Source organism: Dipodomys spectabilis, unplaced genomic scaffold (assembly GCF_019054845.1).
Source record: "Dipodomys spectabilis isolate Male_0828 unplaced genomic scaffold, ASM1905484v1 ptg000468l, whole genome shotgun sequence".
Classification (NCBI taxonomy): Eukaryota; Metazoa; Chordata; class Mammalia; order Rodentia; family Heteromyidae; genus Dipodomys; species Dipodomys spectabilis.
Window position 1 is genome coordinate 866871 of NW_024871145.1, and position 27520 is coordinate 894390.

At 38.8% G+C, this 27520-nt stretch overlaps 1 protein-coding gene across 2 annotated transcripts in view; it reads right to left on the minus strand.

Moving 5' to 3' along the window:
• Window positions 1–27520, minus strand: part of Zdhhc15 (zinc finger DHHC-type palmitoyltransferase 15) — a 105133-nt gene that overhangs the window by 40078 nt on the left and 37535 nt on the right. For both annotated transcript variants that reach the window (XM_042668688.1, XM_042668687.1), the window contains 5 exons: window positions 15771–15865; window positions 11687–11807; window positions 4479–4548; window positions 2630–2662; window positions 1793–1913 (listed from right to left, as the gene is read on the minus strand). In XM_042668688.1, coding sequence (XP_042524622.1) covers window positions 1793–1913; window positions 2630–2662; window positions 4479–4548; window positions 11687–11807; window positions 15771–15865 — 440 coding nt within the window. The remainder of the gene's footprint in view (window positions 1–1792; window positions 1914–2629; window positions 2663–4478; window positions 4549–11686; window positions 11808–15770; window positions 15866–27520) is intronic.

The window sequence follows — 27520 nt, forward strand, 5'->3', positions numbered from 1 at the left end:
AATGACACTAAAGTTCTGTCTGGCTGGGAGAGACTGCCCTGAATGCCCTTTTCATTATGAAGACAACTCAAGACGGGTTTCCTCATTGCCCATATTTCATGCATGAGCTCAGCTATTTTGGAAGAAAAAAATGAGGGAATAGGAAAAAAGGACAAGGTTATGTTCCCTTGTAGCATGGTTTGTGAATACAGGTACATTTCTGCTGATTCATTCATATTCAACTATCATCTTTCAAGAGTGACTAAAAGCACACAGCACCTGGCTTGCATTGTAGCATTTGATTAGTGGCTGATTATGAGGGCTAAAGGAAAAATGTGTGGAATGCAATGTTGTTGACTTTGTTATGAGGGTAAAAGGTGATTCTTAAACAGTAGCCTACTATGTTAAGAATGAAGAAAGGCATGTAGGTTGACACTTCCTTTGTGATTGGATGTAGCAGATTTTCTTCACATTTAGAGCAGGAGCTTCACATATGGATAGAATGCCAAACAGGTCATGGAAACAGGAGCAATAGATAATAGATCTTGGGCTGTGGAAGGGGCCAAAGAAGAGATGATATGACGTGTAACAATGTGGAATGTTTCCTATGTGAAGAAAATGAGAAAACTTTGTCATTTGTCTTTATAGTTTCTTTTTGTCTCTGAATTTAAGATTTTGATATCTACTATGTAAGTTCTAATTCTTAAACAGTAAATATCTAAATTAAGAAATAGAAATGTTTACACGATTTGGAATAAAAGGCTTAATTTACAATTTAAATATTCTCAGCTATTTTGTTTCTCACTGCTTTCTCTCTTCTAGTTTTCTCCAGTTTTGTAATTTATATCCAGACCACAGGACTCATATTCTTTTCCTACTGTGCTACCTTTTCAACTAAGTGAGATATTCCCATTATACAGGCTCTTGTTTAATATGTAAAGTACTAGCTAATAGCTCTGCCCACATTTGTCTTTTGATAGATTCAGTTTGGACAGCCCTCATCATGGATATGTTAGGAATTGTATTGGAGTTGTTGGGAAGAGATCTTCTCAAGTCCATTGACACCAAATTTAAAAAGAGCATATTTTATTTCTGCTCGACCCTATACATAGGCATAAATGGAAAATCTGTCTTAATTTTTTGGAAACAGATAAGAGATGACTGATATCACCCAAGGCAGAGAAAGGTGGCAACAAATTGTTTGAGATGTCATTAAAACGATTAGAATCACATTTTAAAAGGTAAAGCACCTCAACATCTGCTCCATTGGATCTTGGCAATGAGGAAAATGAAACAAATAACAGAGCCAGTATTACATACCCTGGTTCTCTCAACTCTCAATCAGTTGTTTGCCATACATAGTTCCATTTCCTTTTGGCCCTATGTGAAAATGAGTCAGTGCATCTTTCTATCCAATAGAAAATCTGTAACTCTCCTCTGAATTTTCTAACTGGGAAGTGCTTTGTTAGCCACTTTTTCTTAGAAAATAGTAATGTAGAGTTCATGTCAACATTTTTTCAAATATGTAACTAGTAATAAATGGACTAACAAAAACCTCAACTACAAAAGTACCTTTTAAAGAGTCAATACATTAGGTTCTTGGCGAGACTGTCATGATAACAGAAACATTTAACTAGAACGTTTAAACAGAAGTTTCTAAAGTCTCAGAGTATTCATGGAAAACTTATTTTCCGTTGGGTGGCTTTTCACTGTTAGCTATTACATTTCAAAATGTGAAGAGGCTATCAGGTCAATAGCATTACATATTGCCATCTAGGGGAGGACCCTTCAGGATTAAAAAACAACAACTTACTCTCCAGTATTTGATGAAATAGCTGAAGACTGTCGTAGCAATGTACAGGCAGTAGAGAACAGAATAAGCTAAGAACTGAAGGAAGAATTTGTAGTTGGAAAATCCAATGCAGTTATTAACCCTAAAAAAAAAGAAGAAAAAGAAAAACAAATTTGAAATCAGAAGGTACTGATTAAGAACAATCGGATACATAGTAGACCATGCAATGGAAGCACAGTACTCCTGCTGTTTCATTATGTGTCACGTAGAAACCCAACAAAGATAGAAGTCCTTTAATAGGAACAGACTGGAAGAACAAGTTTATATCTCACTTGTTTTTCCTTTCCTTTATAAGCACAAACCGGTCCCTGGCACACCCAAGAAACCTTAGCTCTGAGTTGTTAAAAACTTACAACTAAACTTTCTATAGTTGTAGCATGTTCTCTTTGGAATTGGTTGAGTTTTGCACTAGGTCCCAAGGTCTGATACATAAAAATTGTAGAATTGCTGAATTTAGCAATGGAGAATATTTCAGAATCAAGCCAGCCAGAAACAAAATTGAATTGTGTAATGTCGAACAGAAGAAATACTTATGCTGGATATCATTACCATGCTCAATTGCTAAAGCTAATGGACAGGAAACCATTAGTTTTGTGACCTCAGGAATTCACTAGCATACCTTGAGTGGTCTATTTGTTCTGGCTTTAAAATGTTACCCCTCCCCTGTCCCCCACAGAGATACAAAGCCCAGTGAATTATGGTGGCAGAAATAGATGTGTTGCAACTATGCTTAGGAAAGTGGGCCTCTTTAGCAACTTTGACCCTTTTAGAGGAGAGAAATGAATCAAAGGGACATACCAAGGGCAGTGATGGTCCATTTTTAAAACACACCTACAAAGGGGACAAAATATAGGGTGGTAAGTGAGGCTATGGACACAAAGCAACACCTCAAAATTTCACTCAAGGGTTCACCAATATTTTTACATAGTTCCAGTACACCTTTTCACAGATTTCCATGACAGCAACTCTCAAACTACTGTATCCTTTGTTACCCTTAGGATGAGCCACTCATGATACATTTTAGGGTTATGCTAGCAGCAAATTATATGCCTGGATGTCCAACCTTTAAGAAGGATAAGAAATTCTAGGGTATTACTGTAGAGAAAAGGTTCAAGGTATCTCCTCTAGTTTTGTTCAGCACTCAGTTTACTAAAAGTTCAGGGGAAAAAGCCATGGTATAGCCTGAGTTTGCATTAAAGGCAGGCAACATATAGCTGGAACTACTACTCAAGAAGAAAAGCTTCTGTGAATATTAGATATATTAATATAAGAAGTATCATTTAAAAAGCGGGAATAGTCAGGTGTTGGTATCTCATAGCTGTAATTTTAGATACTTACGAGGCTGAGATCTGAGGGCCATGGTTCAAAGCCAGCCAGGGCAGAAAAGCCCATGAGACTCTAGTCTCCACCAAAAAGCCAGGTATAGAGGTGTGGCTCAAGAGGTTGAACACCAGCCTTGAGCAAAAAATGCCAAGCAAAAGCTCAGGGCCCTGAGTTCAAGTTCTAGTACTAGCACAAAAAGAAAAAAAAATAAAGCTATAGCTGGAGTCAGAAAATAAATAAGGTAGTATTGGGTCATAACAAAACAGAAAATGATTATCTATGGCTCTCTATTGCTATAAGTAAATGGATAAATAAATGGGAGAGAAGAGACACACCTCTAGCTCAGAAGAATCTCAAACAATTTATGCAGGTATTTCATCTTCAAGGAGAGGGAATATAACTTCCCATTCCTTCAGTGTGAGCTGTGCATAGTGACTTCATTCCAAGGGGTGTAGCATAGAAAGGAAAGGGTGGAATAATTTTACAGTGGAAAAACCTGAGAAGCAATAGCTCAGCCAGATGATCAAGATTACTATTGCAGTGAAAACTCATGTTTATCAATACCGTTGATTTGATTAAATGAGAATGGAAGCTTTATATCTATGGTCTTCCTTTCATAATCACATTACCCCTGTCTAATGATCATGAGAAATGATCAAACAAATTTCAATTTAGGAAAATTCTATAAAACACCGTAATCCTTTGTCCTGAAAACTGTCAAGGTCATCCAAAACAAGTAAAACTGAAGAATCTGTCACAGCATAGAGTAACTAAGGAGACTAAATATAATGTATTTGGGCTGGAATCCTAGAACAGATAAAGGACATTGAGGGAAACTGAGGACATTTGGGGGGTTTGTTATTGTTGTTTTGGGGATATCGGAGTTTGAACCCAAGGCTTTTTGCTTGCCAGGCAGGTACTCTCCTACTTTGGCTATGCCCCCTTGGTATATATAAATATAATTTCAGTTGAAAATAATATATCAATATTGGTTTAATTGTTAACAAGCATAAAATAATAATGAAATGTGTTAATAATAGGGAAATGTAGGTCTAGGATAGATGAGAACTATCTACACAATAAATCTATATACATAAAACTGTTCTAAAAAAGGTTATTTTTTAAATGTGGTTTTAGTTCTCTTTCTATCTTTAGAATAGCTTGAATCCTCATCATCCCCGTGAAGGTGTTTGGCATGTGCTCATTAGGATGGAAAAGAAATGCTCTTATCTAGGCATGGTTACATGTTAGGATCAGTCATTTTGTTGTCTAGGCAACCATCAGTGGCCAAGCTCAGCCTAGGGAAAATATAGCTGTCACTTACATGGCACAGACAGAACAGTGGTGGCAGCGATCTGGCTTGATCAGATGGCACCGGTCACAGAATCGTACAGCTAAAGGAAAAATAAAATGGTTAGTATTTGTTAGGGATCAATGTAAGATCTGACATTTTACTAACCTATCTGGATATCTTGCAATACAATGACTATACCTAGTTGACCTCATATCAAGCTGACAAACAAAAGGCAATCATATAGAATTGTGGTAGGTATTTTTTTCCCTTGTTGGATAAGTCTTGGTGAGGAGGGAATGAAAGTGAGAGGAAAAGTTTCATATTTGGATAACTAACCATAAGATGTCTTTTTAAAAAATAATCTTAATGGTTATTTTTCCTTTTTATTTTTATTAATTTTTTGTGGTACCAAGGAATCGAACCTAGGGCCTCATGCATGCTAGACAAGCACTTTACCACTGAGCCACATTCCCTGCCCCAGATGTTGTATTTTTAAAACTACAAGCAATTGCTTGAATGATGTCAGAAAAACCATTAAGTTTATTTTTATTCTAAATTTCCTGTCTGAAAACAAGGAATCATCATTTATCTCCTGCCTCCAGAGGTTAGAATGTGCACAGTGAATAAAACTTTTCTGGTAATGACAGTGGTTCTTAGAATAACAATTTGTAGAGAAGACAAGGTGAGAGGGTGGGATTAGAAATGTCTTCCTTTAGACTCCACAAATGAGGACAGTCACAGTAACAAAAGACAGACTATATTCTGAATAGAGCGAAGCATTGGGAATCATAAGAGAGGTGACAAACAGCTACAAAGCTTGGAGAAACAGAAAGACACAGAGAAAGAAGAGTTGCAGCTCCAACCCCAGTTCCCCAAGGGGAAAGGGAAACTGAAGACAGTCAAAAAGTAAACCAGATGTTCCTGGCAAGAGAACTGGCAATTCCACTTTGGAGATAAGCCTGCAGTTCCAGTAAATACTAAACTCAGGGTGAGGATTAGGTGTAACAGTGACTGCTCCTACATGGCAAGCTAGCCTAGGAGAATAAAAAGACTTTCACCACTTCCCTTAGCTTGGGAAAACTATAGTACAGCACCATCTCGAGAGGGGACTTTTCTTGCTTGATATTGAGCTTCTCTGGGACATGAAAGCAAGAAACAATCATGGATCAGAGTGTCTGCCATGGTAGCTGGCCATGAGAGGTTGTCATGGAGAGGGAGAAAGTCTGACATAGTAGCAGAGACTTTTGGCACTGTGGCTAGTGGCCTCATCTTGCCTGGTAAGGTGTGAGTCCCATCCCCTGAGGACACAGCATCAATCCCAGGGCTACAGGAGTGCTCAGAGACCAAGCACTGGGTCTCCTGGCTATGAATGCTTGCTGATTGGAGAGTTCTGAACCTGAGTCCTGTGACTCATAGGATTTCCCCAGCCTCCTCCCTCATACAGGGTGATGAACTGTTGAGTGAAGTCTAAAAGCATGGAAACCAGACTGGGAGCTGCCTCTTGCCTACTTGTTTGCTTCCAGGTTAGAGACTTACAGAGTTCTGAGCCATGGATGATTTTTCCCCAGCCACCTCCCTCCTGCAAACACAGAGATCAGCAGGCAGAAGTGTCTGAGGCCCACCCCCTAAACCCCGGTCCCCAGTTCTCCCCTGCCACTGTAAACCTCAGAGCTCTCTTTTCTCCCCCTCCACACTTTCTTACACATTTGAGGGATATTCCTAGGAACAAAAAACTAGAGTGTTTGTAGAGCAAGTTGCAACCTGCTCAGCCCACAAGGTGTAAAGCTTTTTGCAGCTAGCAAGAGCTCTTAGTGCAAAAAGAAGGGAAGCTTCGAAACTTGAAAGCAGTCTACAAGCAGACAAAATGACCCTTGAGGAAGTGGTGCTGTGGCTCAGAGTGGTAGTGGATTGCTAGCCTTGAGCCGAAAAAACTCAAGGACAGCACCCAGGCCCTGAGTTCAAGCCCCAAGACCGTCAAAATGAAATGACTGACCTTTGACCAACCCCATCCTAAGCTCACAGATAACAGCAACCTAAACACTAGGAACTATAAAAGACTGAAGCAAAATTTTCTTTATATGAGTAGTGGGTGACAGTCCCAAATAGCAAGTCTAGCTACTGGGTTATGCTCTTAGTCCAGTGGTGAGGAATAGCACTTCATTCGTGAAATTATTCTATCCTGCCTAAATATTAAGAACATTTCGAGTAAAAGACTACGGTGATTAACGTTTCCAACAATAACTCGGCCTCAGATGCCCAAATACCAAAGTCAAAACATAAGAAATATGACAAACGGATAATGGGTCACTTTGCTATCCCACTCTAACCAAAAAAAATCCAGACTAAAAGAATCAAGCTAGGAACTTCAGATTTAAATGATACAATAGAGAAAATGGACTTACAGGCACCTACAGAGTATTCCATTCAACATTCACAGGATATACATACTTCTTAGCAGCCCATGGAACTTTCTCCTAAAGAGATCATATTTTATGGCATACCACAAATCTTAACAATTACAAGAAATTGGAATAACTTCCTGTATGGTATCATTCCACTATGGAATAAAAACTAGAAATTAACAGCAAGGGAAACTACAGAAAACACTGAAACACATGGAGACTGAACAATACACTGCTCAATGTTCAGTGAGTTGTCAAAGGAATACAGAGAGCTCTTTTTAAAGTCCTAGAATCAAAAGAAAATGAAAATACTACTTACTAGAGCTTTGGGGCACAACAAAAGCAGTGCTAAGATGAAAGTCTATAGCTATGAGCACATACATTAAAAAATAAGATCTCAAATAAATAATGATGAACTTCAGGATCCCAGAAAAACATGAACAAGCCAAACCTAAAACCAATAAGAGATCAGGACAGAGACTAATCTTACTGAAATGGAGACTAAAAGAATGCTATGAAGAATCAATGAAACAAATCAAAAGAAAGAGGGAGGAGACACAGTTCAATAAAATTAGAGATGAGAAAGGGGATATCACAAGAAATGCTAATAAAATTCAAAGATCACTAAGGAATACTCTCAAAACCTGTATTTTAATACTGGAAAATCAAGAAGAGGAAAGAGGAAGTGGAGGTGTGGCTCAGGTGGTAGAGTGCCAGCCTTGAGTGAAAAAGCCAAGCAAGAGCATATGAAGCCCTGAGTTCAAGCCCCAGTATCAATACCAAAATAAGGAGGGAAAAGAAAAGAAAATCAAGAAGAAATAGGTAAATTGCTAGATACGAACTAAAAGATAGATATGAACTACAAGAATTGAGCCAAGGGCTGGGAAGGTGGCTCAGTGGTAGAGCGCTTGCCTTGCATGCCTGAGGCCCTGGGTTCGATTCCTCAGCACCACATAAGCAAAAAGAAAAAAGCCGGAAGTGGTGCTGTGGCTCAAGTGGTAGAGTGCTAGCCTTGAGCTGAAGAGCTGAGGGACAGCGCCCAGACCCAGAGTTCAGGCCCCACAACCGGACCCAAAAAAAAAAAAAAGAATTGAGCCAAGAAATTTTTTAACAGGCCATGGGATTGAAGCAGGAATAAAGAATATGTATATAGAAGTGGCACTGTGGCTTGAGTGGTAGAGAGCTAACCTTGAGCTGAAGAGCTGAGGGACAGCGCCCAGGCTCAGAGTTCAAGCCCCATGACAGACCACAAAAAAAAAAAAAAGAATATGTATATACAAGGAGCTCAAAAAATTAAACCCCAAAAGAATATACACTTCAATTAATAAATGGATAAGTGAATTGAACAGATATTCCTCAAGAAATACAAATGGCTGTTAAATACATAGAGAAATGTTCATGTTCAACATCTTTGGTCATAAAGGAAACACATCAATACTTAGATTCTATTCTATCTCGCTCCAGTCAGAAGTGATACTCACAAGACAATATGTTGGAAATAAACTTTACAACTTGGGAGGGGGTGAGGGAGGGAAAGTAGGAGAAAAATGAGGGAGGGGGTAACAATGTTCGACAAGAAATGCACTCATTATCTTACGTATGTAACTGTAACCCCTCTGTACAACACCTTGACAATACAATTAAATTTAAAAAAAGAAAAGAAACAAATATGCCAGTGAGGATACAGGGGGAAGTGACTCTTTTACACTACTGATGGGAAAATAAATTAGTGCAGCCACTATGGAAATCAGAATGGATATTCCTCAAGAAACTAAAAGAAAAACTACCACTGGGTGCCGGTGGCTCATGCCTATAAACCTAGCTACTCAGGAGGCTGAGGTCTTAAGATCGTGGTTCGAAGCCAGCTCAGGCAGGAAAGTCCATGAGATTCTCATCTCCAATAAATTACCAAAAAGCTGAAAGTGGAGTTGTGGCTCAAGTGGTAGAGTGCTATCTTTGAGCAAAAGAGGTTCAGGCACAGTGCCCAGGCCCCAAGTTCAAGCCCCAGGACTGGCAAAAATAACAACAACCCATACTTACCATATGATCAATTCTTGGGTATATAACCAAAAGAGTATAAGTCAGCATATAATCAAGGTATCTACACACCTATGTTTATAGCAGTACTATTTATAACCAAGCTATGGAATCAGCCCTAGGTGCGCACGGACTGAAGAACTGATAACAAAAACATGGTATATATGCACCCTAGACTATTGTTGAGCCACAAAAATAATGAAATCCCATCATTTGTGGCAACATGGATGGAAATGGAGATCATTATGGTAATGGGTATATATATATATATATATATATATATATATATATATATATATATATATGATATACACCAAAAGATAAATGCTTCATGTTCTTGCTTAAATGATGAAGAGTTTAGAAAAGGTCAATTTCATAGAAATAAGGAGAACAATGATTGCTAAAAGTCAGGTAGCAAAATACAGTCACATCAGAGGGATAAATTCTGATGTTCTACAATACAGTCAGGTGAGCATCCATCTAACAACTTATTTTTAAAAGAACTATAATTAAGGAGTTTGAAGGTATCTAGCACAAAAATGATAAATGTTTAAGGAGGCAGAAATGTTAATTTCCTTGATTTGATATTACACACTGTACATCTGTCTTGGCATACCCCATACATATGATATAAAATAATGTCAATAACAAAAATACAAACACGTTAGACATTAAATAAACATATCTCTAAGCCAAATTTACTAGCACATAGCCTCTGCTCTATCATATTATTTTGTTTACTAATGCCTGAAATTAAATAACTTATATAGGTATTTCTATCAAATTCTGTATTCTCAATTCTCAGAATGCCTCAATTGCAATAATCACTTAAAAATAATTTTAGGGAAGTTTTTAAACATCCACTAAAAGTAGAGGTAATAGTACATAACCCCGTGCATCATGAACTGGCTTCAACAATTATCAACAATGCCACTTTTTTATTTCATCTGTTTTTTCCTTTGCTTTTTTATTTGAACATTTAAAATGTATCCCAGACAATGTGTCACTTCCAACCACAAACATTACAGTGTTTATTAAGGCTTTTCAAAATTCTCCTTGAGATTTATTCATATTGAATTTTTCATAGTTGCTCTGATATCACTGCTATAACATTAAGTTCTTAGTATGATCTATTACCTATATCACATCAAAAAGCCTCCATTTGTCATTTGGTATCATCATAATATTTTATAATAAGTAATATTATTCATAATTATTTATAAATATTATACTATATTAACAAATAATAGTATGATTATATAACATTATTGTATTACATTATTTATTTATGATGTTTATAAAAATAAATAATAAAATATTTAATAATAAAATCGTAATAAATATTTGTTACAATAATGGAACATAAGTCTCTGACAGTATACTCTCCAAAGCCCCACAATCTTCTGAATTATTTGGAATATTAGGATGACCTAACAGAATAGCCTTGATTTTCAGATTTATAAGGTAGAGAACTGGTTGTAGAAACACCATTCCAGTGCATGACGATAAATTGTAAAGATAAAATTCTATAGTAGGTATTTTCCCAAGAAAAATGAAAGCATATCTTTGTTTAAATACTTGCACAAGGATGTTCATAGCAAATTGTCTTATATCAGTTAAGCACTGGAAACAATCCAAATGTCTATTTCCCTGTGAACTGATTCAGTCTTGATACATTGATATGATGTAATACTGGTCATCAACATAAGCAATTAAACATACAACAACTGGGATAAATCTCAAAAACATTAGACTGAATACAAGAAGCCAGTCACAGAACATACTTTTTAGTTCATAGAATTGTTCTACAGTGGAAAGCTAATCAAAATAGTGGTTGTCTATTGATTGGGAAGGGGTATGGTGGAAATTTATGGGGTAATGATAACATTTATAGGGGTTACAGAAGTGTGTTTGGTTATACAAATTAGTTTATTTAAAAAATAAAAGATTGAGTTGTGCATTCAAAATGTGTGTGTGTTTTGAATACAAATTTTATACCCCCCACAAAAACTGAAACATATTTTGGTGGATGTGTACTGACATCTGCTATTTGCTTCTTTTTTTTTTTGGTTGGTTGTGGGCTTGAACTCTGGGGCTGGACGCTGTCCCTCAGCTCTTCAACTCAAGGCTAGTGCTCCACCATTTGAGTCACAGCACCACTTCCAGCTTTTTCTGTTCATGTGGTGCTGAGAAATCGAACCCAGGGCCTCATGCATGCAAGGCAAGCACTCTACCACTGAGCCACCTTCCCAGCACCCTGCTATTTGCTTTTAAATATATCAGAAAAATAAGGTGGCTTGAGGAAAGACGGGTGGAAGGGTGGAATATGAACAGATAGACAATAAAATAATATGCTGAAATGTAAGCAGTAGAATTATCACAGTTAATTATAGTTCTCTTCAACTTTTATGTGTGTTTGAAAAATTTTAATAAAATGTTGAGGAAAAAAATTCCATGATAGTTTTCAGAAGACAAGACAAAAAGAGGGCCTGCCTGACAAGATAGAAGGCTTAAATATTTCTAAGATCTTTAATGAGTTACTTTCCCTAGATGACTTCCAGTGTCCGATGCTGCTGGCTCACATCTGTGATTCTAGCTACTCAGGAGGCTGAGATATGAGGATTGCAGTTCAAAGCCAGCCCAGGCAGGAAAGTCTGTGAGGCTCTTATCTCTAATTAACTACCAGAAAAACCAGAAGTGGCACTAGCTTTGAGCTGAAGAGCTCAGGGACAGTGCCCAAGCCCAGAGTTCAAGCCCCACAACAGACAAACATATATATGAGACTTCCAAGAAACTGACCTCCACTTCCAGTTCTTGTGTACACTGGGAGCTTCTTGGCCATATCAATAAGCATCTGCTTCTGGACCTCGGGTCTCTCTTCATTTTCATAGCGCTCCTTGTCTGTATAGGACAAGTGGAACTGGAAGCAGAAGTGATAAGGCAACACTTCATTTTTCAGGATTCACAGAAATGATTGAAAACAACTACCTAAATCAGATCTTTGAACAACTAACTTCCAGTTTAACAAAATAAATACCAGGAAGCTAGAATATGTGTGGCCAGTGGAGGGGTGAAGTCAAGGGAAGGAAGGCCAGACACAAAGGGAGGGAAAGGGTGAGAGAATACGATGGTAATACTCAATGTACACATGCGAAAATGGAACCAGGTAGCTTGAGAGGATGGGTGTGGTTGGGAGAGATGGGGAAGAATGATGAAGGGATGACATTGATCGTGATGCATTGTATTTACAAACTGACATGCTGAATTGAAACTCCTTTGTACAACTACTTAAAGATAATTTTTTCAAATGTATTTATTGTTACGGTAAAGGCGATGTACAGAGGGGTAACAGTTACATAAGTCAGGCAATGAGTACATTTCTTTTTGAACAATGTCACCCTTTCCCTCTCTCTCTCCCAGTTTTTCCCTCCTGTCTCCACCCACAAGTTGTATAGCTCATTTATATCAACTGCTGCATTTGTTCACCCTTTGTGGCCCCCCCTTACCTTCCTCAAACAGATAAACTTATGTAGAAGACAAAAAGCACAAAAATCAAAAACAGTGACAAAGGAGAGAAAAAAGCCAGAAAATTACAACAAAAACAAAAGACAAAATAACAAAAAAAACCCTCTTGCCTCCATTTCTTGAAGTTCATTTTGATATATATCGCTTTTTATGTTTTATTGTAAAAAATAGTATTGATAAATATCTTTTTATATGATCATACACTCATAGCTATTGAGCCCTTATGATCTTTGTTTGCTAATCTTGTCAAAGACAGGCCAATGATTTACCAATGTAATACAAATTTGAAAACTTCCTTTAATGTATGTCAAAGATTGACAAAGGTGAAAAAGAGTCTGTGGTCAAAATTCTTTTTTTTTTGGTCCAGTTGTGGGGCCTGAACTCCGGGCCTGGGCGCTGTCCCTCAGCTCTTCAGCTCAAGGCTAGCACTCTACCACTTGAGCCACAGCGCCACTTGCGGCTTTTTCCCTTTTTCTTATGTGGTGCTGAGGAATCGAACCCAGGGCCTCATGCATGCAAGGCAAGCGCTCTACCACTGAGCCATCTTCCCAGCCCTGTGGTCAAAATTCTTATCTTTAAATGTCATCCTTACTACTTAAGAGTTAGAGAAAAAAACACTGAAAAATTAGACACTTTTTATGCTTCATTTGTGAAACAAAGAAAATAATGACTATCTCACAACATTGGTGTCAACGTGCTAGATTATAGCAGGTAATTTAAACTTTTATTTTGTACTCTCATTTTGGAGAGGGAGGTTATTTAAAAATAGTTGATACTGCCAATCTTTCTAATTTCTCTAGTTAACATGCAGTAGGATCTTATGGTGATGCTAGTTAGAATTTTCCTGATTTCTAATAACATTGAACACCTTGTCATGCCATTACTGACCATTTGTAAAATGTCTACAAGCCTTTTGTTAAAAAGGTAAAGAAGCAGGTCCTGGGGGCTCATGCCTGTAATCCTAGCTACTCACTCAGAAGACTGAGTTCTAAGGACTGTGGTTCCAAGTCAGACTTGCTAGAAAAGACTGTGAGACTCATCTCCAACTAACCATCAAAAAGCTGGAGGTGGAGCTGTGGCTCAAGTGGCAGAGTGCTAACCTTGAGCGAAAAAGCTAATGTTGAGGACAATGTTCAGGTACTGAGTTTAAGCCACTGCATTGGCATACACACACACACACACAAAAAAAAAAAACAACGGTAACTAAATGTAAGTTAATATAAAAAAAAAACCTCAATTATTTTCTTCTTAGAAGAACAATTATACTGAATATTTTTAAATTTAATTTTTAATTGCGATAATTAAATGTAGCACCATGTGGTAGCACTTTAACTTTTGAGATGTCTTTGTGAATGTAATTTCCTTATGGCACACTGTACCTATTTTTTGAAGGGTGCAGGCAGAGCTGTTTCTACTTGTATGTGATGAATATCTTATGATGAATGAATATCATTCAACAAGTTGTCTCTGGTGTGAAATACAACCCTATCATAGATGCACTATTTCTGGCAGTAACCAAGCCTTATTGAGCAATAGAACATAGTGAGCCAATAAAATGTATTTTGGCTGAAACTATTGGCAATAGATTAGAATCTTCTTTTTGCTAGAGAAATTCACATTGCGGCTATTTTAAATAGACCTAAAGTACTTGCTCATACATATTACAAAGTAAAAGTGATAAAAAGGCATCGTATCAAGTAGATACTTGCAGTACTTGGCTAAGTCCTGTCATTATTTCCCTCAGTTTAGGCCTGTAAAATTCCCAATCACTCAGCCACTCATTCGACTGGCCAAGAAGCTTCATAAATAATATGAAGGAAATCAGTATTTTTAATAAGCTAAAATTCACGTCGCAAAGCGCATTGCATTTTAAGGGGTACAGTCCATAGTGTACAATACAGTGAGTGACATGTGGTACAAATGTCACCACTATCTAGTTCTAGAACATTTCCTCACCCCAAGAGGAAATGCTACTCATTAAGCAATCTCCATTGCTCCTTATGCTCAGACACTGCCAACCAGTAATCTACATTTTAACTATGGATTTGCCTTTCTAAATATTTCATGACAGTGTAATCAAAATGGTGTGGCATTTGATGTTTGATGTTTTTCAGGTAGCATAATGTTTTCAAGGTTCATCCATCGTGTAACTCTTGTGAATACTGTATTCCTTTTCATGGCCAAATAATATTTCACTGTATGTACAGACTTCCATTTCTTCCTCCATATTTCCCCATTGATGGACATGGGTTGCTTTTATCTTTCAGGTATAATGATTAATGCTGATGTGAACAATTGTGCATAATTACTTGAGTACATGATTTCAATTATTTTGAGGAAATCACCTGACAACTCTACATTTAAGTTTATGAGAAACTACACAGCTTTTTCCTCACCAGCTGTAACATTTAATTAATACACCTAGGATCAACTTAGGAGGATTCTGATTTCATTACATCCTCACCAACACTCGTTAGTATTCATTTGTTCTTTTATTCATTCACTCAATTTTGGCCTTCCTAGTGGTTGTGAACTTGTATATTATCACAGTCTTCATATGCATCTCTTTAAATGACTAATAGGCAACTTTTCGTGTACTATTAGACATTTGTATATATTATTTGGAGGAGAAATGTCTATTCAAGTCTTTGCCCTGTTTTTAAATTGTTTTTTTTTTTTTTGTTGAGTTGTAAGAAGTCTTTCTACATTTGAACACTTGACATATCAAATGTATTTATGGCAAATATTTTCTCCTGTTCTTTCAATGGTCTTTTCATTTTGATAGTGGTTTTTGTTTTGGCAAGTTTTTTGTTTTTGTTTTTTGCCAGTACCCAGGACCTTATACTTGCTCAGCTTGCTTGCTTATTTGGCATTCTACCACCAGAGCTATGCCTCCTGGCTGGCTTTTTGCTAGTTATTCTGAAGGTAGAATCTTGAAGACTTTTCTTCCTGGACTGGCTTCAAACCTTAATCCTCCAAGTCTCAGACTCCTAAGTAGCTAGGATTCCAGGCTTGAGCTGGTAACAGCCAGCAGTTGATAGTGTTTTTGATGTTTAAAAGAAATAAATTTTTGTAATGTCAGATTAATTTAGTGTCTTCTTATCACCTTTACTTATCCTGGGCCAGGCATGATAGTGACTATGGTCACAGCTACTTGGGAAGATTGAGGTAGGAAAATCAGTTGAGTCTCAGTTTAAAGCCAGCCTGGATAAGATAGTAAGACCTCAAGAAAAAAAGATCACCTTCACTTTCTTTTGTAATGGAAGGTTATTTGTTCCTCTTTTTGTCCTCTTCTGGCTTTATTGGTGTCCCTCATTTTCTCTGTTCTTAGACTTTGTGAAGTAAGCAATAGTCTTACCTTTTGGTTGGGCTGCTGTGGGAGCGTAAAGATAGACTTCCAGTAGGTCCAGGCAAAAAATACGAAGATGGCATGGTAGAGAATGAGGTAGATAACTGAAATTTAAAAAAAAAATCAGTGTTTATGCTTTTCATCCATTTTTAAGAAACCAAAAAATTGCCATATTCAGTGATGAATGTGTATGTTATTTCCCTATTGCCAAGGATTTTCCAGTATTATAAAAATGATCATTGCTACTGGCTTCCTATGCAGTGACAGAAATAAACAATGTCAAATTCTTTTTTTTTTGTTTTTTGCCAGTTCTGGGACTTGAACTCTGGGCCTATGTGTTATCCCTGGGCTTCTTTTGCTCAAAGCTAGCCACTCTACCACTTGAGCCACAGCACTACTTTTGGCTTTTTCAGAGTAGTTTATTGGAGATAAGAATCTCTAGGATTTTCCTGCCTGGGTTGGCTTTGAACTGATATCCTCAGATCTCAGCTTCCTGAGTAGCAAGGATTACAGGCGTGAGCCACCAGTGCCCAGTGAATCATGTCAAATTCTGAACCAGAGACTTTCTTGAAGTTGTATCCTCTAAAATAAGTTGCCATGAGAGTCTTTGAGTAAATGGAAGGCATGTCCTTTGTAATAATATAGGAGAAGCTAATTTAACTAATTGTAATTATCTTTGCCACTGCAGGTGCTGAAATGTAATGATAATATAATCTGCACAGCACTTTAGAGATTTCAACATACTTTCATATATGTTATCTCATTTTTATTTTCTAAATAACATTGTGATATAGATAAAAGTATGGGGTCATTAGTTGTCTACCAGTGGTGATTGATTTATCTAAGTCATAGTCAATAATGTCAACAGTTTTTCAATACAGTATTTCTGACTCGAAATCTGAGGTTCTTTTCAATAAGCTACAGAATACACAATCCAAAAGTGTGAGTTAGCCGGGCATCAGTGGCTCATGCTTGTAATTCTAGCTACTCAAGAGACAGAAATTTGAGAATCGCAATTCAAAGCCAGCCAGGGCAGGAAAGTCTGGGGGACTCATCTCCAATAAACTACCAAAAAACCCAGAAGTGGCACTGTGTCTCAAAATGGAAGAGCGCTAGCCTTGCACAAAAGAACTCAGGGACAGTGCCAAGGCCTTGAGTTCAAGCCCCATGACCAACAAGAAAAAAATACAAGTTATACCTGTGAACCAGATATACAAGTCATCCATTGCTTTTCTTTTCATAAACTTAAGTCTCTTGGACAGCTCATCTGATTTTAAGAGTTTTGGTATCCTATGCAGCTAGGGCTTGGGGGAGCTGGTTTGTATGCAGCTCGTGTCTTTACTGCTGCGGGTTGTGGGAACAGAGTTTAAGTGACCAGGGTCTGTGGGTCCCATGTCTACGGGGATGGGTTCTGTGAGGCAAAGTCTACATGGCTGGAGCTCCTGGGATGACATAGACATGTCTGAAATCTCTAGGGCCCTCATCTAGACAATGCCCAGGATCAGTGGGGCTGAGAATACCAAAATAATGAGACTTTCATTGTGAGTCCTTCAATGGCACGTTCTTATACTTCATCAGAAAGACTCAAGCAAATGATGTGACTCAAGAGCAAATTAATAGAGCTGAATCTCTTGTACATTTATGGATCAAGTGCGGGAAAGAAAAATATACATACACTATAAACATGGAATTTCTTTGGAGCTTACTTTAAATTGGAGATTATTTCACTTAATATGACTTGGGGAGCAGTGACCTTTCTCACTCTCTTTTTAAAAGGTTGCAAGGGATTCTATTTCCTGAGTGTACTCTAATTTATTAAAACAGACTGTCTTGGATGAAAGTTTATTTTCCCTTGTTCTTGCTAACATAAATAATGCTTCAATAAATAATTTGTGCATATGTTATTAGCACACATATAAAGAGCATCTATAAGATCAATTTCCTGAAGAAGACTTTCCAGGCCAAAGGGTATGCCTTTTGATAGATATTGACAAATTGCCACTAAGAAAAGTTGTATTTGATTTGCATTCTTTTTAAATTAAATGCTTTTTATTATCTTTATGTAGCTTTACAAAGGAGCTGCCATTCAACAAAACAGCTTATAAACACTGCATCTTGATCAATGTTACCCTTTCAACATTCTCATCTAACCATTCCCAACCCTCTCCTTCCCTGACTTTTCTTAATGTTGTATTAATATGTATTGAAATTGTGTTTGCCATGTAACAAAGCAGTGTATGTACTGGGATTTGAACTCAGGGTCTTGAGTTTGCTGGACAGGCACTCTCTCACTTGAGCCACACCTCCAGCCACTTTGATTTACATTATTATCAATGAGAATGCTCTCCTTCCACAGTACAGATAACTTTATGAATATGATCAGTTTTTTTTTTATTTTAGGCAAGTCCTTTATATTGTTTCTTTATGTGTAATCTTGTTATGGCTTTGTTTCTTTGACTTGATAAGGCTTGAATAGGGAAAATTCCATAATTATCTTTTTTAATATTAATTTTTTATTGTGAAAATACTGTACAGAGGGGTTACAATTACATGAGCAAGGTAATGAGTATGTTTCTTATCATTTCTTATCAAGCATTGTTGCCTCCTCCTTTGTTTCCCCTTACCATCCCTGCCCTCCCATCTCCTCCCCCCCTGCCAAAGTTGTAAAGTTCATTTTTCGACATAATGTCTTGCACATCTCATTCTTGCAATGGGTCCACTTGTATCCCCATTTAAACAATTTGTTTTTTCCCTTCCCCTCCACAAATTATACAACATCAAATACAGTGAAAACAGGGGTTATACCGTTGGGGAGGGACATACAAAGCAACAAAGAAATCATCTTATAAATATGTTAGAAACAATAGCAAGAAAAAAAAAAAACAATTTGAGTCCTTATCTTGGGGTTCATTTCGCCTAACATCCTTGTCTGACCGTTTCTGCTTGTCTCAGACATATACTAGTTATTTCAAATAAGGGAAACCATGGGACCTATGTTTCTTTGGGCCAGACTTACTTCACAATATAATTTTTTCCAAGTCTCCATTATTATCTAAGTAATCTTACGCTCCTTCAGTATGAAATGGGAATTTGGAACCTTTGTTTTCAAAATGATCAGGAAAAACAAATTGTATTTTTTACCTTCTCATTATGCATTTCCAGGGTATTGAGGGTAACCAATTTGGATCCCCTGAATCACTGAGAACTAAGTTTTTACACATTTGTGTAAAGTTCTTACACTTTTTTTGCCAGTCCTAGGACTTGAACTCAGGGCCTGGGCCCCGTCCCTCCATTTTTTTCACTCAAGGCTAATGCTCTACTACTTGCGGCACAACTCCACATCTCACAGATTTTACTGCCCAGGTTCATTTTGAACCCCAATGCTCAGATCTCAGCCTCCAGAGTAACTAGGATTACAGGCATGAGCCACCAGTGCTTGGCTCTACTTGACAGTGTTTTAAGGGCATTAACCACATTTTTTTATTCCAATAATAGATGGAATATGAGTGGCTTTTGCTTGATCCAGTTTAACTATACAACAAGAAACAGCTGTGTCTCATTCTTGTACTCCAAGCATTTGTATAAACTTTGGATTTTTTTTTTTTTTTTTACAGATGAGTGGAAAGTGAGGGATCTTGAGGCTAAATGACAAATCACGGACATTCAGCAGATTGCTATAAGAGGGACTAGACTGCAGATTACATAAAAATCTTAGAGTTGGGAAGGGGTATAGAGATTATACACTTCTTATTTTACAGAGAGGGAACAAAAGCACAGAAAGGTCAAGAGATTTGATGACAGCTACCCAGTAAGTTATAGAAACAGTAGAGCCAGAACTCAGGCTTCTTCATTACCTGTCCAGATCACCCTTCCTTAGAGCAGTAACTGTCCGATTTCAGCTTGCCTCACCATCACCCAGAGAGGTTATTAGAATGCATATTGCCAATCCTTTTACCAAAGATTCTAAATTAGTCATCGGAAATGGAGCCCAAGAATCTAGCTTATACTCCTCCCAGGTCTCTCTGAAGTAGTACCATGAGAAATGGGGCCTTAGAGGCAGGCAATTTGCCCAATCTGTCATCACAAGAAGAAAGCTCTTCTTCAACATTATGAGTAGGCAATTAGTTAATCTCTGCCAATACCCTGAATCGACTATTACTTATAAGCAAGTCTGGTTATTTATAATCCCCCCCCCCCCGCCCCGCTTTTCCTCCTCCTACTTCCCTAAGCTATGGTCTCAAATACAGGCGACTCCATTCTTTCTCTGCTTTAAACTATGAAACTATGCAACATATTTCTTTATAATTATCTTACATAGATAGAATTATTATCTTTATAAATTGCAAGGAGGGAAACATTTTATTTCCACTGCTTTATTGTTGTATTTTTAATATAATTTTGTTATTATTAAGGTGTTGTACAGAGGGCTTACCCATTTCATAAGTTAGGGAATGAGTACATTTCTTTTTGGACAATGCCATGCCTTCCTTTGCTTCCCCCCAGTTTCCCCTCCCATTCCTGCCCACAAGTTACACAGTTCATTTCCCACATAGTATATACTGAATACCATGAGTGCATTTGTTCACCTGGAACCTTTCTTTTTAAGTATGATGCTCTGGTGAGGTTTCAGATCACTAGAAAAGCCTAACAGAATATGAACCCTACCTCTGAACTGTTACTACTCATTGGCATTGGAGAGAAATGGAAAATATCTTTTTTTTAGGTAAACAGGTAGAGTAGAACATTTCACTTACATGGTATAATTACAGTCATGGGGCATCAGAAGCCTCAGAAGCATGTTACCACATGATAAACCATACACCTTTCAAGTGTCTTTTTCCTCTTTCCTCTAGAGGATGCAAAGGCTTGCAAGAGGAACAGAAATCATTCATAAGGAGCAAAACCAAACACCAATGAAAGCCTCCAAACCACACAGGCAGTTGTTCTGTGTTTAGTCACTGTGTTATAATGGGAACAGCCCCTTCTGATAATAGCTTCTACACTAACGACTTGAGCTCGTTTCCTAAGATAATTCATGATCTTGATAAAGAAAATTGCAGAATCTGAAACTGTATGGTGCAAGAAGCATGAAGTTGTCATTAGCAACATCTTTGGACAGCACGCTCCCTTTGCTAGGTGTTGCTCCCAGGGACTAGTGGAAAATAAGTGATTTTCTGTGTGTGTGTGTGTGTGTGTGTGTGTGTGTGTGTGTGTGTGTATGTGTGTGTGTGTGAGAGAGAGAGAGAGAGAGAGAGAGATGCTTGCATACACATTCTTGAGTGAATATGAATAAATCTAGCAGACAGACTACTCCGAATGCAACAAGACAAGCACCTAAGTGGGGGCAAAGGAAAGGAAAGCATCTTTACTACATATTTTCAGACACATAAATACAAAAGGCTGTTGCTGTGGCAATTATCTAACATACTTTTTTCCTTAAAAGCTATTGTTGAAAACTAGTTTAAAAAGAAATTATTTTCTGTAATATCTTTCCTATCAGTTGATGACTAAAAGCATTTGTGTTGGTAGAGGGGGAAAACAGGCGGAGAAAAGCACCTTGCAGTTACACCTGTAATTCAAATAGGAACTGTAGTCATAGCTTTAGCAATTAATAGTCCTCGCTAAAATCTCCCATTTTGGCTCAGGATAGAAATCCCCAGACTATGATAAAGGGAAATCTGGCAGCTAGAAATTCACATCTCCCTGTGAGCAGAACACTTAACACTGAAACAATGAAGTGTTGATCTGTGTGTGCACGTGTGCGTGTGTCAGTCCTGGGGCTTGAACTCAGGGGATGGGCACTATCCCTGAGCTTTTTTTTTTCCCTCAACGCTAGTGCTCTACCACATGAGCCACAGCTCCACTTCTGGCTTTTTCTTTTTTGGGGGCGGAGGGGGTTAATTGGAGATAAGAGTCCCATGTACTTCCTGCCCAAGCTGGCTTTGAACAGCAATCCTCAGATCTCAGCTTCCAGAGTAGTTAGAATTACAAGTGTTGATCTTAATGGTGAATTCACTGCCTTACTTTACTTAACTTGTTCTGCTTTAGAAACGCTAACAAAGAGCTATGCGTAGTGGCTCAGATAATTGAAAAAATGAAGAGGACAAGATAGAGTATGCCCAAGGTTTAGCTACTGCTAGCATTTGAAATTTTCTCATTATTTCCAGAGTTTAGCCAGATAAACCCTAGTAGTCATTCTGATGGTGGGATCAAGTTCTGGCACCAGCATATGGCACTATGCTTTGAAAGGGTATGCGTTGTTGACATTAGCTTCAAAGGTCAGGGTATTAAATACTGAAATACATGTTAGCCTAACCTCCTCGATCTTAGGAGACACTCCACTATCTTAGTCCCTGCTGTAAAGCATGGCCTTTCCCAAAATCTGGTGACACAGGCCCTTCCCCGAAATTAACTGACTGAGGTCTTATCAGGTGACACAGGCAGCTGCAACAATAAACCTGAGCCCACCACAACAAAATCCCCTACTCTTATGCACCTCACAAACTTCATGTCTCACACAAACCAGACTGTAGCCTACTACCTGCCCCTAGTCACATTTTCTACCCCCAGATACCCATCTCTATAAACCCCCTTGCTCAAGGACAAATGGTGTCCCTGCCGGGGAGGATCAGCCCTGTCGGCTTGCTGACAAATAAACTTTGCTGTATGTGACTTGGTGGTCTTCTGTGCTGAGGTTTCCACATAACATCTGTGAATGAAGCTGGCAAAATGAAACTCAAGGAAAGCTGTTGAATGACAGGGTAATGGGGATGGGAAAAAGTGGGAGTAAATGAGGGGATCGATTTGATTAAAGTGTTGTATATGCACATGTGGAGTACTACCATGAAACCTCTTTGAACAATTAGCATACACTCACAAAAAGAATATCAGGAATGTAATGCAGGTCTTGTTTGGGGGTTTGGGGTACCAGTGGTAGAAGGGAGGGTGAACCGAGAGCATAAATGAACTGCATATGGTAAAAGTACTTTATGTACATGTGTGAACAAAACAGAACGAAGCTTGCTGAGATTGGTTTGGGACGAGGGAGTGGAAATGGGGGAGAGTGATGGAGTGGGTAAGTCTGATCCAGATGCATTGCATACATATATGAACATGTCAAAATGAAACCTTGTACAACTGATCCATGTTAATAAAAATGTGTGAGCCGGACACCGGTGGCTCACTCCTGTAATCCTAGCCACTGAGGAGGCTGAGATCTGAGGATTACGGTTCAAAGCCAGCCTGGGCAGAAAAGTCGGTGAGACTCTTATCTCCAATAAACCACTAGAAAACTGGAAGTGGTGCTGTGGCTCAAGCGGTAGAGCACTTGCCTTGAGCTGAAGATCACAGGGACAGTGCCCAAGCCCAGAGTTCAAGCCCCACGACCAACAAAAAAAAAATGTGTGGCTCTTTCCCAGCTCTCTCTTCTCATTCCCAGCTCTCTCTTCTCTTTCCTAGCTCTCTCTCTTTCCCAGGCCTTTCCCAGCCAAAGAGAGGGCCAGTATGGCCTGGTGCCAGCCAGAACAATGGATAAACCTACCCCTTACCTGAATACCACATGCATGGTGCTGTTCTTATTCGGCTACCTCTTTTTAAAAACCTAACATAAATGGTGCCGTGACTCGGCTTAAAGTCAGGATAGGTGGGATTCCTCTCTGGTTTTTTCCCTCCTTTTGCTTTTTTTTTTGTTTGTTCTTCCCTTTTTGCTCTGAGGAATACCCACAGTTCTGACGGCCTTTTGCGAATCCGTCTGTCTGCTGCGGACACAGTGCATCAATACCATAGCTGGCCTTCACATCCACGTCCACACCACTTCTCTACTCTTGTGAGTGAAACTACTCTCTACGGTTCTCTGTTGCTCAGTCTCTGTCCAGACATGGCACCATGCCAGAGAGCTCCTATGGCCTTTAGCTGAAAGGCCGGTCACCTCTGAAGCCGAGGACACCTGGTTTTGGGAGCTTGGCCATTTCTCTCTAGAGGGCTCTGGGGGAAGTCGGGATGCCGCTTCTGCCTGGTCAGCTCTCCTTCACTGACTGACTCTCCTACTCATTTAATGGGGTGCTGCGAGTCACGCCCAAGCAGTGAAACCCCTTTGAAATGCTTCCTGTGCTCCCTGGAAAGCCAGAGCGCCTAATTTTTATGCCATTCTCAGATGAAGACAGTTTTTGCCACTGCAATGGTAAATGGTCAGAAGTCTGCTTACTTTCAGGCTCTCTTTGCTCTCTCTCTGCCATTCATGTCCAACGTTCCCTATTTTTCTCTTTCTCTTCTACAGCGTTTGGTTTGTGTCCTGAAGAGTGCGACGCAGGCTGGATCCCAGGGAACCCCTCTAGGTTCCCTCTCAAAGGCTAGCCAATATAGGCTTATTTGTTTAGGGTTTCTTTTCATTTTTCAGAAATTCACCATCTTGAATTCTCCATCTTGGCCATATTGTGGGTTAAGGGTTTGACCCAATCTGACCCTTAACCTTCCACTAAGTTTACTACTCCATCCATCTATTCTAAGGTGCCTTGCTAACAAGTTGCCCCCCAGCCATCTGATGTGCTTTGTTAGCAAAGATGTCTAAACATTGTTGTCAAAATTTTAGGTTTTGAGTTTTGCCTTTTTTGTTTTGTGTTGTGTATCCTACTACTGACTATGTGGTTCTAAAATACTGGGCATATCTGTGCTAAAATTCTCATCACATTTAATGAGTTTTGTCATTGCAGAATATTTGTTGGTCAATTCTTGACAAGAACCAGGTAAACTCTACTTATTCTACTTGATCTCCTTGTTGCTTTAATTGGAAATAATAAAGGGCTTTTATGGCAAAGATTGCAGTTCAAAGCCAGCCCAGGCCGAAAAATCCTTAAGACTCCATCTCCCAACTAACCTGAAAAGAGCCAGGTTGAAAGCATGGCTCAAGACTCTTATCTCTAACCAGCAAACACTGCAAGTGGTACTATAACTCAAAGTGGTAGAGTGCTAGCCTTGAGCAGAAGTGCTCAGGGATAGTGCCCAGGCCTTGAGTTCAAACCTTGAATACAACTGGGACAAGCCATCCCAGCAATGAGCACCTAGACTCAGCCAGTCTGGGGAACAAGGGAACATGGAGAGGAGTAATAGGAGATGATGTCATATCAGCAACTTTGTGCCTGCCCTTTCAAAATTAACCAGAGCCGAAGGTCAATAGAAGTAAGAAGCCTGCCCATCTAGTGTCCATACCTGTCTACCTAGCAACTGGGCAAGAATTTATATTCTTGCCTTTCTTACCTGACTTCTCCTCTACCTAGTCACCAGATGTCAGAAGTAGCTAGGGACATTTCTACCAACATTTTTAGCCCCAAGTCCTTCTTCTTGCCATTTATTTGCTCTCTAGTATTTTTTTCCAGCCCCTCAATGCCTCATGAGACTTCTCCAGACTTCAACTAAGAACTCACGCCATCAAGGGACAGCTGCTGCTTGCTGCCTTCTCTGGGAGGGAACCAAATTCCAGCCTTTTACCCCTATTGCCGACACCCCTTGTCAGCAGGAAGTAGCCAGAGAGAATCTGTGCCCTATTTCATGATTATTAAAAGGCTGGAATGTAAGGTCCATTCCTGGATGAGCAGCAGACTCCACCTCCCTCGAGCAGATTCCACCCTCCTCGCAGCAAAGTCTCCACCCAGTACCTGCGTTACCTAGGCAACTGGCACACCTAGAAGAGGTCACATCTGCATCTAAGGTCCATCTGAATTTGATGTGGCCACACCTTTCTCTGCCCATACCCTAGATAAGGCCTAGCCCAGGCCCAGACACCCTCTTTCCCAGTTCTCTCTTCTCATTCCCAGCTCACTCCCTTCTCTTTCCCAGCTCTCTCTCTTTCCCAGCTCTTTCCCAGGCCTTTCCCAGCCTCGTGGAGGGCCAACATTGCCTGGTGCCAGCCAGAACGATGAATAAACCTACCCCTTACCTAAAAAAAAAAGTGTGGAAAAATAAATATCTAACAAATAAATAAATAAGTTAGAGTTTTATCCAAAGTATACAAATTTCTCTTAATCATCCATTAGTCATTTACCACTCATCAATTCATATTTTGTATTTTATTTTGTAAAGGTTGGATGCTTGGTCTATACCAATTCTTTTAGGAGAGGGGGGCAGGAATGAGTCTCATACCTCAGTCACTATGCAAAGCAAATTTGATTTAGGTTTTGTAGCACTGGAGATCAAACGCAGACACTAGTATATGCTATGCAAGTGCTCTACCACTGAGTTACACACTCAGATTAAATAAACAACATTTTTAAGTTTCAAAGAGCTTTTGGGTTAGTGTGTATTAGGATTTGGTGACCAATACCAAGTGAACAAGATACAGAGATTTTCTATGTTTATGAATGTTAAGAAATGTTAAAGAGGGCTGGGAAGGTGGCTCAGTGGTAGAGCGCTTGCCTTGCATGCTTGAAGCCCTGGGTTTGATTCCTCAGCACCACATAAGCATAAAAAAAAGCCAGAAGTGGGGCTGGGAAGGTGGCTCAGTGGTAGAGCGCTTGCCTTGAGCTGAAGAGCTGAGGGACAGCGCCCAGGCCCAGAGTTCAGGCCCCATGACCGGACCCAAAAAAAAAAAAAAAAGCCAGAAGTGGTGCTGTGGCTCAAGTGGTAGAATGCTAGCCTTGAGCTGAAGAGCTGAGGGATAGCGCCCAGGTCCAGAGTTCAGGCCCCACCACCGGACTCCCCCCCCCAAAAAATGTTAAAGAAGTCTCTCCTTCTTGGTCTGCTTTGGGCATTGATTGAAAAAAATGCATTGGTATTCAATTGACTGAGTTTTGAACTCTGGATTTGCTACTCAGTATAATTGTGTGTCCTTGGGCTGACAGTATAGGTTAGTGGTAGGGCACTTACCTAGCATGTTAAAAATCCTGGATTGGATCTTTAGTAGCAACCCCTTGACCCCAATATAACAATAGCAACAAAAATCAAGACAAATCTCCCTAGAGAAGCTGGTTAACCTTGCCAAAAATATAGGTGTGCCTGCATGCATGTATGTGTAAATATATATATATATATCTATATATATATATATACATACAATCATCTATTTATGCATGTGTGCATATATAAAATATGCTTAACTATATTTCTAAATAACACATACATGAAGTGTATTTTTAAACTTTTGTGTATATAAAATTAAAATACATGACTGAGAAGGGTTTTTATTTTTAGAACTAATACATTAAAATGTGTGAATGTATCAGTAATACTTTCAGAAATTAAACACCAAGGGTGTTTTTTCCTCTTTCTTCTTAATGCTTACTGATTTATTTTTCTTATTTATTTTATTATGGTAATAAAAAGTTTCACAGATTTACGGGACATACATACTATGGCTTCATAAAAGGAAGGCACTGGTTTGTTTTTAGCCTTTTTTGGGGTGTCTACCCAACATTGCTTTGATTCATTCATGTTGGGTCTAAAGACGTAGGAAGAGCTAATCCTTTGGGGAATAATCTTTGGCTTCTTTCGTAGCTTAGAATGATTATTCTGTATATGTAGTTTAGATTAAGTAGATCTATTGTTTTTATGATGTCAGGAATATTCACAGTGGATTCTAAAGGGGAATAGAGATTCTGTGTTACCTACGTGGGATTTATGGATCAGGATTTATTGGCCAGCAAAGCGGAAGGAATTCTACCAAGGACAGGTTGGTTCTCTCAAAACATATTTCCTTTTGTCGATGTAACTAATAAAAACATCGTTAACAGGATGTTGATTTTATTTATTTTAATATCATAGCATTTCAG